General features: G+C 43.8%; 1 protein-coding gene and 1 pseudogene across 6 annotated transcripts in view; one reads left to right on the plus strand and one right to left on the minus strand.

Annotated features, from left to right (window-relative positions):
• Window positions 1–18,882, minus strand: part of PRUNE2 (prune homolog 2 with BCH domain) — a 233,525-nt gene extending 214,643 nt beyond the window's left edge. For 4 of the 6 annotated variants that reach the window (XM_045515150.2, XM_074361730.1, XM_074361731.1 and 1 more), the window contains exon 1: window positions 18,666–18,880. In XM_045515150.2, coding sequence (XP_045371106.2) covers window positions 18,666–18,701 — 36 coding nt within the window. In that variant the 5' untranslated portion in view covers window positions 18,702–18,880. Of the gene's footprint in view, window positions 1–18,665 lie in introns of all 6 variants that reach the window. The other 2 variants (XM_045515148.2, XM_074361732.1) reach the window with 2 other exon arrangements.
• On the plus strand, window positions 10,607–11,546 carry LOC105067527 (small ribosomal subunit protein eS4, X isoform-like; annotated as a pseudogene).
• Window positions 18,883–19,193: the final 311 nt, after the last annotated feature.

Genomic DNA, 19,193 nt, shown 5'->3' on the forward strand with positions numbered 1-19,193 from the left:
CTAAATATGGTAAAACAGTGTCACTTGCAAATAGAAGAAAATTTAATGAACCACCTCTAGTCATCCAAGTATCCACATTATATCATCTTATTTCCTACAACACAAACCATCCCACATTTTGGATAATACTGCTCGTTCAGCCCTGACCAACCCTTTTCATGAATCAATAAGCTGTGGCCTTGCTTACTTTTAGCAGTTAAGATTCATTACTCATTCTCATTCCCTTGTGAAAGGCTGATGAAAATACTTATAGCTTTGGGTACCACACTAATCGTGCAGTGCTTGGCAGAGCTTTGAGACAACAGGATGTAAGTGACATCCTTAGCTTGGGGCTTGTTTTGAACATGAGAACCCATGTGAATTTAGGGGAAAAAATCCCCAAATAGTTACAATATGCTCCTGAGGACACCAATCAATTTGGACCACATTTCTGTTTCCTTGTCTCTTGGAGTCTTACCTGTAATGAAAGGGATACAAGATGCTAGGAGGCAGTAGGCACCTGAAACCCCTTCTCTTGGGCACAGAAGTTACTCCAGGGAAATACATGATCTTCTGAACTATTTATACTACAGAGGCTGTTGCAGACTGATTGTAAAAATGGTCCCTCTCTTTATCCATGTCTCTACAGTGTAACTTTGCAGCTCCTCCCATCAAGAGGTGAGGTGAGTCTATCCCTCCACCCCTTGAATCTAGACTGGCTTTGTGATTTGCTTTAGCCAATACATAAGAGAGTTCAGAGTGGGTAAGAAAGTTAAAAGAGATCACATATGCATCACACTTAGCACAGTTCCAGGCACATAAGTCCTGGTTAAGTGGTAGCAATTATCACCAAGGGTATGTATGCTATAAACAGCACGTACCAGGAATACCACTCTGTTCCAGGGCCATCGGTCTTCGTATGTTTCCTTCACACTTCTCCTCTCCTCTCCCCACCCGCCTCCTTCTGGCTGGGCCCAGATGCTATCAATTGATCAATGGCATAACCAGGTAAAGAACTTGCACAAAGCGCACACTGGTTACAGTTTCCAAGAAAGAATTAACTGGTCTCCCCTTGAATTCACCACAACCTCAGGTCCACCCTGGAGTTAAGGATATTTGTGACACAATCTATTTGGGGCTAGTTTAATTGAAAATATCCTCCTTGGGTAATTCTGAACCCATACTGAAGAACTAGGAAAACAGACACCATTTATTGAGTGTCACTGGCTAAGTGCTTCCTATGCACTATCCCATTTAATCTTCTCTCTGAACCCCCTGAGATGGATTCTATACTGTCCCCATTCTACTGATGAGAAAACTGAGGCTTGGAGATATGAATAATTTGTCCAATTATGTGGAAGGTGCTGTAAGAAAATTAAACAAGAATTGATTCGTGCTCCTCAGTCTTTCAGTACTAGAGATCCTTTTAATCTTCTTGTCCCTTTATGGATTCCACATTTTGAGAGTTTTTATTTACCACATAATGGCACTATTGGTTTTGAAATATTAAAATAAATCCCTGTCTTGGGAGATCGGGAAGTACTGGAGATCCCAGTTTAGAACTGTTGAGCTAGCCTCAGCTCCCCATCTTGCAGCTGAAGACACAGAAGCTCATAAAGGATCAGGGATCTACCAAGGCCACAGTGCTCCCAGGCAGAACGGAAAGCACGAAAATCAGGTCTTGCTATTCCCTGACGCGGTTTCTCTTTCCATGACAAAACTCTGCCTCCGGAACTTGCACTCGTCACAGGGACAACGTGGAACCAAATCACCAGTAGGAGGAGACAGGATGAAGGAAACAATTATTGAAGAGGCTTCTCACATATTTAAAACCTTCATGGCACCTGCTCTATCTGTGTCACACCTTTTGGCTAAGTGATTGTTTACCCAAGAGAAGGTTTTGACACCATGAAGAGGAAAAGGGGGAAAATAAAGATCTTTCTAAAGACAGGCAATGCCCAAAGCAGATTAAAAATACATGTAAAGATGACTCATGCGTTTCTGGAGTAAAGGGTTCCTACAAGGGGATACAATGGGATGCTAGGAAGGATGGTGAACTGGGCCATCACTCTTCTTAGCTTGGGGCTCGCTTTACAAGATGGCATCATATCTTTCAGCTTGGTGTGGCAAAGGTGGGACAGTGGAAGAAAGCTTCATGCAATAAATGGGACAGATGCAGGACTTCAAAGCACAAAGTAAATGTGAACGTTATGTGAGGTCTTGCCCAGGGAAATATAGGGCTGAAGATCTCCCATCATATGCCTAGACACCCACAGATCCTGATTCCCTGGGGTCTCCCAGGACAGCTAAAGGCAAAGAGGAGAGGGGAAGGGAAACAACCATCGATGCTCTCTGAGCATCTCTTATCACAGGACAGGCAGTAGACTAGGAATCAGAAGACACGAACAGAATGAATCTTCACAGCAGCAACCTCAGGTCAAGTACTGGCTGCATCAAAAGGCAGCAAAGGATGGTGGGCATGAATTTAGCCTTGGAAACTAGATGGCTTGGGCTTCAAACTTGGCTGTCCCCCTTCCTACCTGCATGGGTTCAATCAAGTTAATCACCTGTATCTACCTCAGTTTTCCCATGTACAAAATGGGTATAATTGTACCTACCAAATAGGGTTATTGTGAGGGTGAAATTATTTCATGAATATTTAAAGAATATATATAATGCTCTTAAAAGTGGTCATGGCCACATAAATATTAAATAATATTACAATTCTGAGTAAACCAAGGCCCAGAGAGGTTAAGAAACGTACCCAAATTCACACAGCTAAGAAGTCACTGAACTTGATGTTCTGACTTCATGACCCTTGCTCCTTTCCTTCCACCTTGGGGTTGCTCAGGCTGAGTTGATGGGACATGAGACAAAAGCAGCCATCCAGGCCAGAAGCCACATTATGTTCCCTAGTAAACTCCCCCCACAGCTCTAACCTGCATATCTCTACCCCTGTCCCCCAAGACCAGTCCCCTAGGGCCGAGCCACTGACTTCTGGACAGAAGTCCTGTGCCTCTCCTCCTGCTCTTGTCTGGAGTTTCCCATTCTGGGTTCCCTACTGTGTTAAGAGAGACAGAATTCTGTATTAAGGGAAAAGGAATTGGAAAGGGCCAAGTGGTCTGTAGGAAACAGAGTGTGAACAAAGAACACATCAGAGAAGCAGTGTGACCAAGCAAGAGCCATCAACAAAGGGGTATAACTAATAAAGGAACATCATCCACAACACAGCATCACATACAAATGTGCACCACTAACAACAGCGAGCGGGAAAAGGAAACAGAAAGTAGGAGAGCATCCAGATGCCAAAGGACTGTCTGAAAGACCGTACCAAATAAGGATAAGAAAAATAAAAAATAATTTAGGTAAAGAGAGAGACCAAACAGTGGTAAGGGGAAGTGACAACAGTTTTAAGAGGAAAAAAGTTGGATTCTAACATTACATGTTCTGTGGCAAGTCCCCTGCTCAGAGGAAAGTGCAGTGAGGCAGCCCCTCCTCTGGGAAAACACTCCATTTCAGTTGGGGGCAGCCCCCTCCAGATTCTAACGCACCCTTTAAAGGGGCCATGAATGGTGCCTCCTGTCTCCCAGTGAATCAGTGCCCTGGACCCTCACAACTGAAACCGGTGGTTGGGGGCTGGCAGCATCAGTATTACCTGACAGCTTGTTAGAAGTGCAGAATCCCAGGTCCCACCCTGAACTGCACTGAATAAGAATCTGCTCTGTAACAGGCTCCCTGGATGACTCGTACGCACATGAAAGTTTAGTCAGTGCCACCATACTGACAGCTCTTTCTGAAGTGAGGCTGTTACACCCCTGATGTGGGTCAAAGAGGAAATATGGGGGATGGGGGTGTAGCTCAGTGGTAGAGTATGTGCTTAGCATGAGTGAGGTCCTGGGTTCAATCCCTAGTACCACCACTGAAAAAAAGAGGAAATATAAATTAAGACTTTTAGATATAGTATACTAGAAATTTAGCTCCAACATTCATTAGTTGTGTTCCCTTAAGCAAATCATTTGGCCTCTCTGAGCCTCAAAGTCCCTCTCCACATACTGAGCTTAATGGTACCTTTTCCCACCTTCTTTACCCAGTCATCTGTCAATGCACATTTAGGTTGCTTCCATGTCCTGGCTATTGTAAACAATAGTGCCCTGTTTTTAACTCGGCTATTTTCTTTTATGGAGATGAATCCAAATCATCAAGCTCCAGTTGAAACCTTCAGGCTATCTTTGGAAAGTGTGGACCAGTTCCTACAGATACTACTGGAAGCAAAGGTGTGAGACTCAGAAGACACAGGTTCTACGCCCAGCGTGGCCACTTACCAGCGTGTGTCCTTGGGCAAGTGGATTTCACCTCTCTAGCCCTGTTCTTCTCATTTGTGACATAGATAAAACAACATGTGCCCTACCCAAGGTTGATCAAATGAGATCACATGGGTGCAAGCAGTTATGAAGTGCGATCCTATGGCTTGCTGCTAAATTAAGACAATCATAATACAATCTATATCACATCAAGTACAACAGCAACTAGCTGGGCTCCTCCACACAGCCCGACTTTTTTTCACACTTACTTTTTTTTTTTTTTTAATGGAAGTACTGGGGATTGAACCCAGGACCTCATGCATGCTGAGCATGTGCTCTACCCCTGAGCTATGCCCATTCCCCAAGGCTCAAATTTTTTTTTGAAATAATTGAGAGAGAAAGTGAAAAGAAAAAGAGGAAGTGGTCTCCTTAGACAGAGTCTGCCTCATGGTCTCAAACAGCAGTTGTAACTGGTGTGGCGTAGATTGTGTTATAATTCTCTTAATTTAGCAGCAAGGCAGCTTCAGATTATTTGATCTGATTCTTGTTTTAAATCAGCATAGTACTGTACAGGCTCTCAGACTTGCCAGGTGCACAGACCTAGGTGTCGAAAGAGTTCTGAAACTTTTGCTTGGCTCTGTCACATGTTCTATGGGACAAGCTAACTTCTCTGAACTTCTCTGAGTCTTGAAATTTGGTGGATTTCATCCAGAAATCAATTTGAAAAGATTTATCAAGAAACATGAGACTATTTGTATCTTTCCCTCCAATAATTGCATACTTGAAAAGCTATTTTAAGGACCTTATCCTAAACAGGACAAAATGTTTTAGATACAAAGATATTTGTTAAAGTGTAACTAACAATAATAATTTAAAAAGGGACAAAGTGTTTATCCACAATGTTTATCTTTTTATAAAAATGCATGCAATTATTTAAGATGTTGATTCAGAATCCTGTGCTATATCATGGGGAAATATTTACTATATTATGTTAAGTAAAATAAAAATCAGAGTACCAAAATGCATAACTAGCCTATTTTAATCCTATGCACAGGAAAGAAAGACTAAGAAAACTGCTTGCCAAAATATGGTCAGCAGTCATGCTTCGATGAGAGTAATTTTTAGTTCTAGCTTTTTTCCTCTTGTTTATACTCCATTCTCAGCTTTCCTCTACTTCCCAAATTTGCTTTAATGTTCATTTGTTATTTCATAGATAAATGAAGCCTAAAACCGAGTATCAGGAGGTCAAAATAGACAAAGTCTAACGCCACTTGTTTCAATGTTGAGGATCTATCCTTCTATGACAGCTTCAAACGTAAAAGTCTGTCATTAAAATAGCTAACAATTTCAAAGCAAGAAATCACTAACAAAAGACTACAGCTACCGAATGCTGCATTTAGACACATGAAATCCCCATGCCTGTTTCCACAGCACCCTCAGAAGTGACTGGCCAGGGTGTGCCCAGTGTGACACAGCCATCGGGGTGGCTGCATATAAACCCTGCTGAGAGCAAAAGTTCAACAAAGAAGCCAGCAGTAAGACGCATGACTCAGTGTTTATGAGAGTGGTCAGAGCAGTCTGTGTACATGCTAGCCTATGGACCCCTATGAGTGTGGATTGGTTTCTACAGCGATGTCATGCTTGGTCAGGAGGCTATCTTAGCATGAAATAATCCCACAGAAGTGAAAAATAACATCCCCCCCCCCATAAGGCTCAGAGTGACATAACACTTTGGAGAGCTAATGAATTTTTCAAAATGTTTTCAAAGCCAGTTCTGTAATGGCATTTTGATCTGCATCCACTCAGTGAGTTTATGTCTGGATATTTTTTTCTCCTTTAGGAGACTGGAGCCAAGGGTGACTGGAGCCAGGCCTCAGCCAAGCAGCAGTTCACGACCAGTTATAGACCAATGAGGTTGCATTACCTCGTGCTGGACTTAACGTTAGGGTCTTAGAAAGCAAATTCCCAACTAAAGAATAGAAGACATTCAGCTAGAGAATAAAATTCTCCCTCTTGTTTATCTTTGTCTATGACCCGTATACATTTCCTAAGACCATGCTTTCAATTTGTCTGCAATCTAAAAAGAAAAAACAAAAACAAAACAAAAGTTCTGCCAGTGATCTTGGTAAACACACAAAAGATAAAACAAAACCTGAATTGAAGTTGAGGCTTGTACTAATCCACAAGGATAGGTCAAAATTCTGCTCACCTTTCTTTGAAAGAATCCAGGCCTCCAAAAGGCAGTGGCTCTGGGAGTCTGTTTACATGGTAGCTGTCAAAGGGGGAAGAATTCTACCTGGTATTTCAGCCAGGAAATGCTTCAGGCAAACCAAACCAGGCTGCTAAGGGCCAGGGGGAGATGAAAGTGTTAACGAAGCAGAGGATGGGGGGCAGTCAGAGACCTGCCCACTAGCCTCCCTGGAGGGGGACTCACGCGGACACTGCCTTCCTCAGGAACAGCCAGGCACGAGTCCTCAGTCCTCTCAGACATGCCGGTGGCAGGGGAGCAGCTAATCTATCCACCTGTCGTGACACTTCTGTCCTCCCAGAGCCAGGTGCTGGTCTGGCTGGCAACCCTGGCCACTTGCTAGGGACAATGTGTATGAAGAACGCAAAGACAAGCAAAACACCCCTACGTGAGGATAAGCCTCTGCCCCGGCTCTCCCCTCTTTTCCACTTTGGAGAGCGAGAGGCAAGCAGGCACGTTTCTGTTTTACAACCTTCAGTTAATAGATACTTTTTCACAGCAAAATAAATTAGACCTTATTGCATTGATGGGCCACTTTAAAAATTAGCCACTTATTCTAAAAGTCTTGTTTTTTTCAACTGAAAGAAAGAAATCATTCCTCTGAGGTTTCCATTAAAACCTTTCAAATAATTGAAAGTCCATCAGTTGGCTGCCCCTCCCTCTTAGGGATCTATTCTACAGGCCCGTGGTCATTGCCACAACTTCTTTATGAACTCCAGAACCAGAGTGAGTTTTCAATTCAGGATGGGAGTGGAGAATGGCTTCTCAAATCCTGAACCTGCCACCGGCCTATTTCTGCCTCCCCACATCAGCCTCACATTTTTAGCACCATCACTCCCCGCCCTGACTCATGATCCCTTGCTATAAACCATGACATTTCACATATCTGGCTTCGCTTAAGAACGAGGTCACCTACGTGAGGGAGTGTTCCAGACAATTGAAGCTTACCCTCCATGTGACAGTTTCTGTTCTATTTGTTTCTATTTTAATGATCTGAGTTGGGTTTTGTTTTGTTTTTTTTCTGAAATTGCTTTCATATTTCACCTTTCTCTTAAACAGGACACGGACCTTAAAATGATTTTTCTTCCTTGGTTATTCAGGGTCATTACTGTGAACTTCATGCCACTGCCCATGCACATATTTAGGGCTGTTCCACCTCTACCTTCCCTCTTTCCTTTCTCCCTCTTTCCCTTCACTCCTATGGGTGTCTCGAGCATCACCAGCACTCTTCTCTGGCATGGCTACGCTGGCAGACTCGAGAGCAAAAGTAGAGCTCTGTACAGCGGACAGCCTGAGTCCCAGCCCCAGCTCTTCTTGGCAGCTCCGTCCCCTGGGCTGAGCTCACCCCACCTACACTCAGTCAGTCAGTCAGTCAGTCAATCAATCAATCAAACTCATCTTTTCTGGCTCCAGCAAGAGAGTAACAACAGTAGAGAAATATGGAAAACCAGAAGTTGTGCTCACAATCTTGATGGCAAATAAGGGACAGCATCTAACTTCTTTATTATTTTTTAACTTTTTAAAGATCTTTTTTATTGTTGTTGTTGCTGTTGTTTTGGGGGAGGAGGTAATTAGGTTTATTTATTTATTTATTTTTAATGGAGGTACAGGGGATTGAATCTAGGGCTTTGTGCATGCTAAGCATGGACCATACAGCTGAGCTATACCCTTCCCCTCCCTTTCTTAAAAAAAAATCTTTTGTTGTTGTTATTGTTGTTGCTGTTTGGCTAGCTTTTTACAAAAGCTATTCTCGTCACTAAAAATTCACTAAATATCCACAAAATTTCTGGTCACTCTAAAAGCTCGCCCCACACCCTATCTTCCAAATAGTTTGACAGTCTTCCATTTTTTTTTTCACAAGGGCATACAGTGAAACAGTCTCCCAGTTTATTCAATCAAATCATAGACAGCCCAGTACCATAGTTTTCTCATAGTAGGGTCTCAATAATATTGATCAATCACTCAGTTATCCATGGGTTTTTAATACAAAACAGTCAACACAGAGAAATGAAACTCTCTTGCGTCAAAGTGAACTCACTACCTAACCCTCTCATAAACCTGCCAAGTTGCTCCCTTTCTATTTATAGAGAATTAAATGTTCCAGGAGATCTGGTGGGAAGAGGCACTCATGGACGTTGGGGAGGGTCCTAAAATGCGAGTCAGGTGATCTGGGGGCAAAGTCTGGCCCTGTCCCTTACTGGCTGTGAAACCCTGGGGAACCCGCTTCCCTCACTGAGCTCAGTTTCCTCAATTTCAAAAGGAAGTAACAGCGACCTCACAAGACCATTCTGGGTATTCAGTGGGAAAACGTATTTCTCAGAGCGAAGACAGATATTCAACAAATTTGAACTGAACTAAAAGGAGCTAAAAAGAATCCCTGTTCCTCTAAAATGTAAATAGGGCTTCCTGGCTCTCTTGTCCACTGTGGTCCTTTTCATATTTTTACTACTGTGGTTGGAGGACCTATTCTTGTCTTTGTATATACACTTGCACCAGCCCTAATACATTATTGTTCCCGTTTGTCAGATGAGGAAGTTGAGACCCCTAGAGTCATAAATAACTATGGTTGCTTGACTAGGAAGTCAGAATGGCAGAGGCAGGCTTTGAAATCAGGCATCTGGCTCCCGAGCCCACACTATTAGCCACCATGTCATCCTGCACATAGGGGAAAGAAGTGAGCAGGAGGACAAAGGATCTCGAAGGTTCCTCCAAATCCAAAAATGCTCTATGACCTTCTTCCTAAGTCTTCCTATTAGGGCCTGCAGCTTCTACTATGGGCTGCCTCACAGCTGCCAGGCTGTGGGCTCGGGTGTAGGAATGTGTGGCTATTATTGCTCCCTGGGAAGTCACCAGTCATTAAGGATGAGAACACAATACAATTTTCACTGTTTCGATGTCTACTTTCAGTGACTTGTTTTGAAGCCCCCACACGATAGTCCCAGTCACTAAAAAGCTAACTCTTTTTGTGAGTAGATGAACCCTGAACAAGATATATTCCAGATCATAGACATCACTATAAAATGTATTTATTTATTCTTGCCCATGTCCAAAAAAGGATAAACCACTTACAAAAAAAGATGCATGTACATTAAAAAAAAAAAGGACATTAAAACAAGCACAACAAGATAGAAACTAAGCAACAAAAATAAGAAAAACTTATTTCAGAAATACTAGGCTAAGGGAAATTAAGTACCAACATAGCTTTGAGTTTCCTGGCAACCAAAGCAAGGAATAGCCAATGCATGAAGCCAAAGATAGGCAACATCATTTCAAAGAGACTCTTTCTTTACAGGCTAATAAGAGTATTTGGGAAAGTCTGGCCACAACTCTGAGAGTTAGAGGAAGTGGAGGACCATGATCATGCTCCACCATGAACAGCTGGGCTGGCTGGACAAAGGGTCTGACTCAGGACCATGTGTGGGTTTATCCCATGCAGTGAGGTCAGTGCCAGGGCTGGACAGAAATACTAGCGAGGCCAGTCTGGAAAGACTTCAGCTTCCCTCGCAAGGGCTGAAAATCTTCCCTGCCAGTCTCTCTCATGATATCTGTACTGGTCCGGAAACAGCAGGACAAGCTGGGTGAGCTTAGTGGAGCAGCTAGGATTGGAGGAGTCCAATTTTTCACCTTTGAACCACACAGCAGGAGAGCTAAAGCTCTAATAGTCCTAGTCCGTTTGCCCAGTGTGGTTTTGCAGCATACCCCATTCCCCTCCCCTGCCTCTCTTCAATCCATACATGCTTTAATGCCATCAATATTTACACAGTCTGAGCAATCATGCACAGAAGCTAGCCTCATTATTTTGCAGTAACATTTTGTAAGAAGGGTGTACCACAAGCAAAACGCTGAATGGCACTCCTTGACTTCAAGGGTTCCCACTTCCTTCTAGTAAGCCAACCAGAATTCCTGCCCACTGCCACCAGCCCTCCTTCAGATTCACATCTCTAGGAGTATGCACCTGTTCAGCCCACTTATTCATTTATATTGAGCCACTACAGTGCCTCATGGTTTGTGCAAGCCTCTCATCTTATGGCTTCATTCATTCTAAAAACACTTTGTTCTTTTTGTGCTTAGCACAGTCATGGTGCATGGTCTCCAAAAGCACCTGAAGTGTGTAGCAGCTCCAAAGCATTGGATGTGGACGCTGAGTAAACTGACCAGCGTGTTTTCTCCTTGTCCGTCAGCTGGTCCCCACAAACTGAGAGAATATCTCCCCCTCATCTCTTTGTAAGGAACAGACCTAAGTATTCCCTGACAGGAAACGATGTAAAGAGGATACGCATGCAGCAGTTCATTAAGACTGAGGGCAAGGTCCAAACTGATATAGCCCACCCTGTGGGTTTTAAGGATGTCACCAGCATTGACAAGATCAGGGAGAATTTCTGCCTGATCTGTGACTCAAAGTGTTGCTTTGCTGTACATCATATTACACCTGAGGAGCCAAGTACTAGTTGTGCAAAGTAAGAATGATCTTTGTGGGCACAAAAGGAATCCCTCATCTGGTGACCCAGGATGTTCATACCATCCACTATCCTGATCCCCTTCACAGAGGACTGACTTGGAGACTGGCAAGATGATTGATTTCAACCACTTGACACTGATAACAAGTTAGAGGTGCTAACGTGGGAAGAATTGGTGTGATCACCAACAGAAAGAGACATCCTGGTTCTCGTAATGCAGTTCATGTGAAAGATGCCAACAGCAACTTCTTTGCCTCCCTGCTCTCCAACATTTTTGTTATTGTAAAGGCAACAAACCATGTATTTCTCTTCTTTGAAAAAATGATACCTGTGTGACCATTGCTGAAGAGAGAGACAAAAGACTGGCAGCCAAACAGAGCAGTGAGTGAAGTGACCGCTAGATAACATGATTGGAAGGGTCTTTGTACTTAATTAAAGATAATGTTACAATGAGGTACCACTTCACACCAGTCAGAATGGCTATTCATTAAAAAGTCCACAAACGATAAATGCTGGAGAGAGTGTGGAGAAAAGGGAGCCCTCCTATACTGTTGGTGGGAATGTAGTTTGGTGAAGCCATTATGGAAAACAGTATGGAGGTTCCTTAAAAAAACAAAAATAGACTTACCATATGATCCAGCAATTCCACTCCTGGGAATATATCTGGAAGGAATTCTAATTCAAAAAGATACATGCACCCCAGTGTTCACAGCAGCACTATTTTCAATAGCTGAGACATAGAAACAACCTAAATGTCCATTGACAGATGACTGGATAAAGAAGTTGTGATATATTTATACAATGGAATACTACTCAGCTATAAAAAAAGAATAAAATAATGCCATTTGCTGCAACATGGACGTTGTCATTCTAAATGAATAAGCCAGAAAGAGAAAAAAAAATCATATGATATTACTTATATGTGGAATCTAAAAAAAGACACAAATGAACTTATTTACAAAACAGAAATAGACTCACAGACATAGAAAACAAACTTAGGGTTACCGGGGGGAAGAGGATGGGAAGGGATAAATTGGGAGTTTGGGATTTGCAGATACGAATTGCTATATATAAAATGGATACACAACCAGTTTCTTCTGTATAGCACATGGAACTATACTCAGTATCTTGCAGTAACCCACTACGAAAAAGAATATATGTATGTATATGTATGACTGAAACATTATGCTGTACACCAGAAATTGACACAACATTGTAAACTGACTATACTTCAATTTAAAAAAGATAATGTGGCATGATTAATTGCCAAAAAAAAAAAAAAAACCCCACAAACAAAAACTGCTTACTAGGCTTCAGGCACTACACCAGTTTCTAGAGATACAGTGGTGAGCAAACCCATACAGAGACCCTGGTTCCTACTCTTGTTAATTGAACAAACATGCCCAATAGAGATAGAATGATAAGTGGAAATAAGGGATCTAAAAACATTACCAATAAACCTGACTTAGATTCATGAAATGAAGGAGGTTGGGTGGGAAGGGGTCATTCAGCAAAATTTCCCTTCTTCTCCACCTGATCTGAAGAAGAGGCAGGAGTCATTCGAGCCAAGCTGGGAGATGGGAGGCAGGAGAAGCCTGCCGAAGCTGGACAGCAGAATCCCAGGGTCAGGTTAAGTGTGTCATCTGCTCTCCTCAGATAATGGAAAGTGATGCTAAAGATTAAAGGGAGTGATGAGAGAGGTCTGAAAGATGCTTTCACAGTGATCTCCCTGGGGGGAGTGGGAGAGTGGTTTGCAGGAGACAAACTGGTCAGCTGGCCATTGCAGTCAGCAGGATGACTTAGTGATGTCTGGGATATGGTGGCTGGGGAAGGGACAGAAGTAAAGGAATTTCCCAGTTGGAGAAACTGGATGAATAATAATGCCATTCACTGAGATAAGGAACTGCAGGAAAGGACCACCTTGAGGACAAATGGAGAGAAGCAGCCATGGTTCCAGGTTCTATGCTGAGGGCCAAAGATACATTATTTTGGCTTTATGACAAACCTGCAAAGTCAGTATCATTATCCCATTTTTCTGGATAAAAACCCAAGGCTGTATTATCAGCTTAGTTTTTCTAACTCTACCTTTGTGTGTCTGATTTTTCAGGGCAATCTAGTATCCAATTAGCCTCCCAAGAGATCTTAAGAAGAAAGATTACTGTTCCCTGGAAACCAAAGCCCAAAGCCACAGAGCTCAGGTAGAAATGGATGTGGAACATTGCCAGAGAGTTTGAGTAGGCTACTCTGGGACCCGTGGCAGGACAGCCATGTATGATTGTGCAGGTTGCAACCTGTACAAACCCATAGAGTGCCAGTCATATCAAAGTCCATGTAAATGCTGCCTCCTGATTATACCAGCTCTGCCCCCATCCCAGTTTCTTTTTAAGAAGACTCCAAACTCCATGACTCTATCATAAACCCCAGGGCTCAAAACGAATCAGCGACTAAGGCAACACCATTCACTTTACCTGTCTGGTCCAGAATGTTCTTTCCTCCTTTTCAGCCTTCCTTCAGACTCAGCTATTCATCCCTCACCCTTTCCTCTGCTCACCTAGTACCCCAGGGAGGAGTGGACGTACGGGAAGAGTGACGCCTCCATCACCAGACCACTATCGCTTACGAGAGCTCTGAAGACTGGTACATCAAACCCAAAACATCTGCCCTATTACTAAACATCAAACCCATTACTATCTGCCCAAACAGATGCTACAGAGAAGCAAACAAGTTATACAAAAGCGGTCACCTTTTTACCTAGTTAACATAAAATTTTCCCCAAATTTCTGATTAAAAAGTGTCCTTGCTCACCTGATTACATCCTCCCAGACGCAAGGTGCTGTCTGAATGGCAGTGACCAATTGTTCACCTTTGAGGAAGACCAATCCACCCTGGGATTTATGCTGAAAAAGCCTGGTTCTTCCCCGCAGGCCCCGGGGCTGGGACAAACCACAGCCCTGGGTCTGAAAGCTTGGGCAGGGAGCGATGGAGCTTACTCCAGGACTAAAGCAACCAAGGGCTCTTTTCTCATCAGCCCCCAAGGGGGTGGAACCACAATCACAGAAGTGCTTTGGATTCCTGAGCTTCTTGCTTGGGAATGCTCTGGCACGTCTCAAGAGCACCAGCCCTCACTCACGATGGGGAGGGAGGCAATCCCGTGGTCTGTGATCTGAACAAGCTCAGCTTTCACAGTGAAACTGCTCTGCCAGCATCGCCATCATTACCAGTCCTCACCACTGTGGCCCTTTAAGAAGATTCATTTTGCAGATGCTTTTTATTGATACACATGACCTTGTGCCTACAAAGGAAATCGGGAAGAATATATTTCTCCAATTTCCAAATCAAGATAATTACTCTGCAGACATGCTGCAGTGTTTTTCTTTCATTCTTTCTTTCTTATTTTAAACCCATCTCCTCTATCAACTCTAACGTGGTTGTTCCTTTAAGGTTCTGAATGGGCTTTCTTGTCCCTATGCCACATACCACAGAGTATAAGTTGACATTTAGGGTCACCCAGAATTTTTTTTACAGAAGTCCACACATTGACCAATTCCCACTGCAGAAATGAGCCCTTCGTCTGCAGCTGTCACTGCTCAAGTGGCAGACGCATTCCCCGGACTCTAGAGGTCATAGTGACCCTCTCCCCATCCTCCCCTTGAAAACGGCATTCCTGGGATACTGAAGTGCCCTGTACCCTTCAGCTGGCAGCGAACCTCCTGCCACACACACACACCCAATGCTGGCTCATGACCCACGTCAGAGCACGTGGGCGCAATGACACCCACCCCTCAGCAGCTGCTTGAATTACAACAGATCTTGGGGTCTGGCAGTGAGAGAGGCTCAGCAGCCAGTCTACCAAGTGTGGGGACTCTGGCTTCCTGCCAGCCAGAGTCCCAGGGGTCTGGTTTCTCATTTCCTTCATCTTCTTCTCCAAAGTTCATGGGAACTTGGACCACTTACTGCCATCATGAGGCTATCTTGGCCTCAATCCTTTTTTGAGCTGAACACTATGAAATTTGAAGGACATTTCTTAAATCACAGCCTAGGGCTAGAAGCCCTCATTCCCTCCCCATCTTCAACTTCCCTTAAAATGGAGAGAGTATAGCTAAGAATGACTAAGACACCATCATAGAAATGGCATAATTAAAAATGGAAAGCATGGCTAAAATGTAAGGGTGGACCTGGAACTATAAGATTTGATGTCTGTGCCTATTCCAGCTCAGAAAGTGCAGGTGGGAAAAAATCCAGGTGGGCACTGGCAGGAGAAAAAGGAAATGTGTTTTCACTCTCATTTCTAGCTCTAGCAGTGAGCAGTCAGATCAGAAACATAGCTGGGTTCTCGCATGGGTTAGTGGGGAGACCTGGGTAACAAGCATCATCCTCTGATTACCAGCTCTGCCACCTTGGGCGGGGGTCTTGCTCTCATAGTGCTTACTCTGCTATCTTGATTGTCTTAACAATAATTGGGTCAGTTCCCTGTTTGTCAGGAAGGCACCATTTCTGGAGACTGTGCTTGGAAGGAGTGATTACTTCCTTTGTTTTCCTCCACCTGCAGCTAAGGTGTTTTACAGAGATGCTCCAGGCAACCAGCCTGCCCTAACCAGGCAGGAGACAGGCCCCCTTGAGAAGCATTTGAGCTCCAGGAGGGGTCAATCCCTCTGAGGCCACACTTGAGGGTTACTTTTGCCATTTCTTTTTCTTTTTCTTTTTTTTTGATAGATCCTGCCTCAGGTTTATTTGTACAAACAGCACAGGTGGATATGAGCCCCATGCAGACAGCAGCCCAGGGATCATATCAGTGCTTCTATCCTCACATCAGTAGATGAAACCCTCTACTCTGGAGGCTCTGTGGGGGCCTGGGCGCCTTTGGGAGACTGAGTCTGAGCCTGAGCCTGAGCCTGAGCCGGTGCTGCAGCTGAAGCTGCAGCCTTGGTCTGAGCCTTGTGCTTACTTTTGCCATTTCTGATAAATATCACGTATTATCGGAAATAAAGGGTGGGTATTGGAAGAGGGAGATTTAAGGAAAAGAGGGATGGGATTATGTAAGTGAATCTGCCTCAGTTTAAGGACTAGCAGAACTGGGATGAAAAACAGAATTAAGAGACTCTCCCAATTTCAATAGAAATAAGCTCCAAACTACCTGATTAAAAATGAGAAACATTCCTTCTTCTTCAAGGATTTCTGTTCAACCCAAGGGTCCTAGCCTGGAAAGCAGAGCTGCTTCTCGCAATGACAGATGAATAATAAATGTTCCCAGTTGGAAGAAAGGGCATACAAACAATTTCTCCAAGGTTTTGATTATTGGAGATTTCATCTATGTCTAATAGCAATTCTATTTCACAATTGCAGATTCCCTTGGTCTATTGAAATTAGCTAGCTCCAGTGATGACGATGTTATGTTAAGACTTTGGAAGGGACATTGGTTGTTTCAAACCATTAAAAGAAATATCTCATAGCTACACGATATCAAAGCAAGAAGTCAAGTAGGTAGGAAAAAACCTGCACATTAGCCTTTTTTTAGGTATCATATAGATAAATCTATATCAACTTCTCATGGAAAACGTCTTCAACATAACACCTAAATTCTATCTAATTCTGGTATAATAAAACTTAAGTGAAAATTAGCATGATAATTTTTTCTCCCTAAAATGTTTTCAAGACAATTAACCTAATTTTTAAAAATCCTACCATTTTATTATGAACGCACATCTCACAAATGAAAGCCATAATTATTAACTTAATTTTTCTTCATTGTTCCTCTAAAACAGAAGGTTTATCTACTACTGTAGTTGAAAGCTGCATATTATGTAAAATTTTTATTTACCTAGAAAATGTAATTTGTCAGGGGAAATGTGACCAAAACACCTTGGCTGAATATGAAAGGCTAATTGTGATCTCTAACAAGAAATCTATTGCAAGAAAAAACGAAATTAGCAGTAACTGTTCTTCTGGCTAAAGTAGGAAACTAGGAACCGTATTTCAAACAACCACTTCTTTTTCTTGTCATTTTTCTAAATGATGTAGCGCAATTGCTCATCTAATGAAGGGACTCGTAAATAAACTTACATATTACTTTCAGCCAATTATCCCCAAATAGGGATTTTTTTTCATCCAAGCAATTGCTCTTCAGAAATGAGACAAGCCTCTTGCTCACATCAGATCCCACGATCTAAATGTTTATTTTTAAAAATAAATGTTGTGGGAGTGGAGCACAGGTGCAGTCTAAAACTGCACGATCGTAGACCATCATTTACTTTCATCCACAAAAAATAAATAAGTCGTCAAACTTGACCTTCTTTGACCATTTCTCACTCACTGTTAGATAAACAATAAAGAGCATACTAACATTATCAGAAATGCGAGTGATTTCTGCAGTCAGTTTTTTCCTTTGTGTTCTCAAGTGAACCTGTAAGGGTCCAGCAAAAAGCACAGAAATGATCACAAACCTTGATTCTGAAATCCCCACAGTCTATCAGTTCTCTGAGAGGCTTAAGGTAGAAAACACAGTACTTATAACAGCATTAATCAACTTTAATGGTCTTTTTAAAGATACTTACAGTTAAACCTTTGTAAGAATCACACTTCCGTCTTCACTCTCTTTGTTGTGCAAGGGTAAATGAGTTACAGTAATGACCCTGCAAATATCTTGCCTTGTGATTAAGACGTCACCTTAATGCAGACTTTATATTTTGGCTTCTATGCAAGGTTTAAAGGTTAAAGGAAACATAAATTATGCATTTCCTCCTACGCCAGGCCTGTAAAAGGTGCTTTCACTGCTCATTAAAGATATTGCTTCCAAATGGGCAAAAGCTTTCTTTTAAAGTGTGAAAACAGAAACATTTCCATTACGTTCATTACTGCTATGCTGGAGAGTCAGAACAATTTGGAATTAGGAAACTGTTAGAATCAGTTGTTCCAGAACGTGTAGCAACCATCAATACACACAGTAAAACTACCCTTCACTCTTTGGACAGCGGTACAGTTAAACAGAGCGGGTCAAAATGCTGGTCTCCTCCCGGGAGAACGATAGTCTGGCAAACCCCACATCATCAGCAACAGTTGGGGTTTCCCCCTTCTACCTCTGCCCCTAGTTACAGATCTGAACAGGGACCAGAGAAGCACTATTCACACTGGAACACCCGCCTCCCCGCACTGGAGCAAGCTCCGTGTGAGGGATGCTTGGATTAACTGCGCACTCGCACACCTTCCTCTTAGTTGGCACCCTGACTTCCTCCCTTACGTTTTGCCACCCCTCAGGCTAAAGTACAGTTTCCTTTCCTTTTACACTTAGGCGTACTGCATCTGCAGAAGGCTGGACTCCTTTGCTCAAGGAATACCACACCCATTTATTCTCTAGCCTTCAGAAGCAAATTGCAGATTTGGCTGCGTCTGCCTCTCTCCAACCTCAAGCCAAAAGGACCAAAGCTGGACACACAACACCCAACTTCAGCCAGGTTACGACCTCCCGCAGCCCGACGCTTTGGCTGTAGGGGAAGATTATGGAGACAGAAGGCCTGCTGTAAGCACCAGAGTTCCAGAGATTCTTTTCAGGGCACAGCCCGCACACCCTGACAACAAAGTGGCAAAGTTGTTTCTTCCTCCTCTGCGGCAGTGTCCTTTCCTTTCCATCAGCACCCGCGTGCGCGCGCACACACACACGCACACAGCCTTGCTCCCTCAACTTACCAGTTTAGACTTGGCGCGTTGCAAAAATTCTTCCATGTCGTTGAGAGAGGTTTGAACCAGAACTACCCGAAGGACATGGAGCACTATCTGCTCCGGGGCTAGAGGAGCCGGGTCCCCAGAAAGTGGCCGGCCCCGACGCAGCGACCAGCTGCTCCCTCCTACCGCTCCGAGGCGGCTGAGGTTGTGGCTGCGCCCTCGGCTGTCGCCTCCCAGGGCTCCCAGCCCCACCCCGCGCCCCGCCGCCGGCTCCGGGCTCCCGACTCTGCCCTAATAAGGAAAGTGGGTGTGACGCCCGGGAGCCCCAGGACGCGCCCCGCGCGCTGGCTGGCACGCGCCTGCGGGGCCGTGGGTGTTGGCGGATGGCGAGGGGCTCCTCCGCCAATCGCAGGGCCCCGCTGCGGCCTCCTGACATGGCGCGCCGAAAGATGCTGCAACCATGGACAGCGCCCAGAAGTGCGAGTCAAGTGCAAGGGGCTGCTGCAGAGGGAGGCTCTGCCGCAGGCAACGCCACTGTCCGCCAGGGGAGAG

Source organism: Camelus bactrianus, chromosome 4, assembly GCF_048773025.1.
Source record: "Camelus bactrianus isolate YW-2024 breed Bactrian camel chromosome 4, ASM4877302v1, whole genome shotgun sequence".
NCBI classification, from domain to species: domain Eukaryota; kingdom Metazoa; phylum Chordata; class Mammalia; order Artiodactyla; family Camelidae; genus Camelus; species Camelus bactrianus.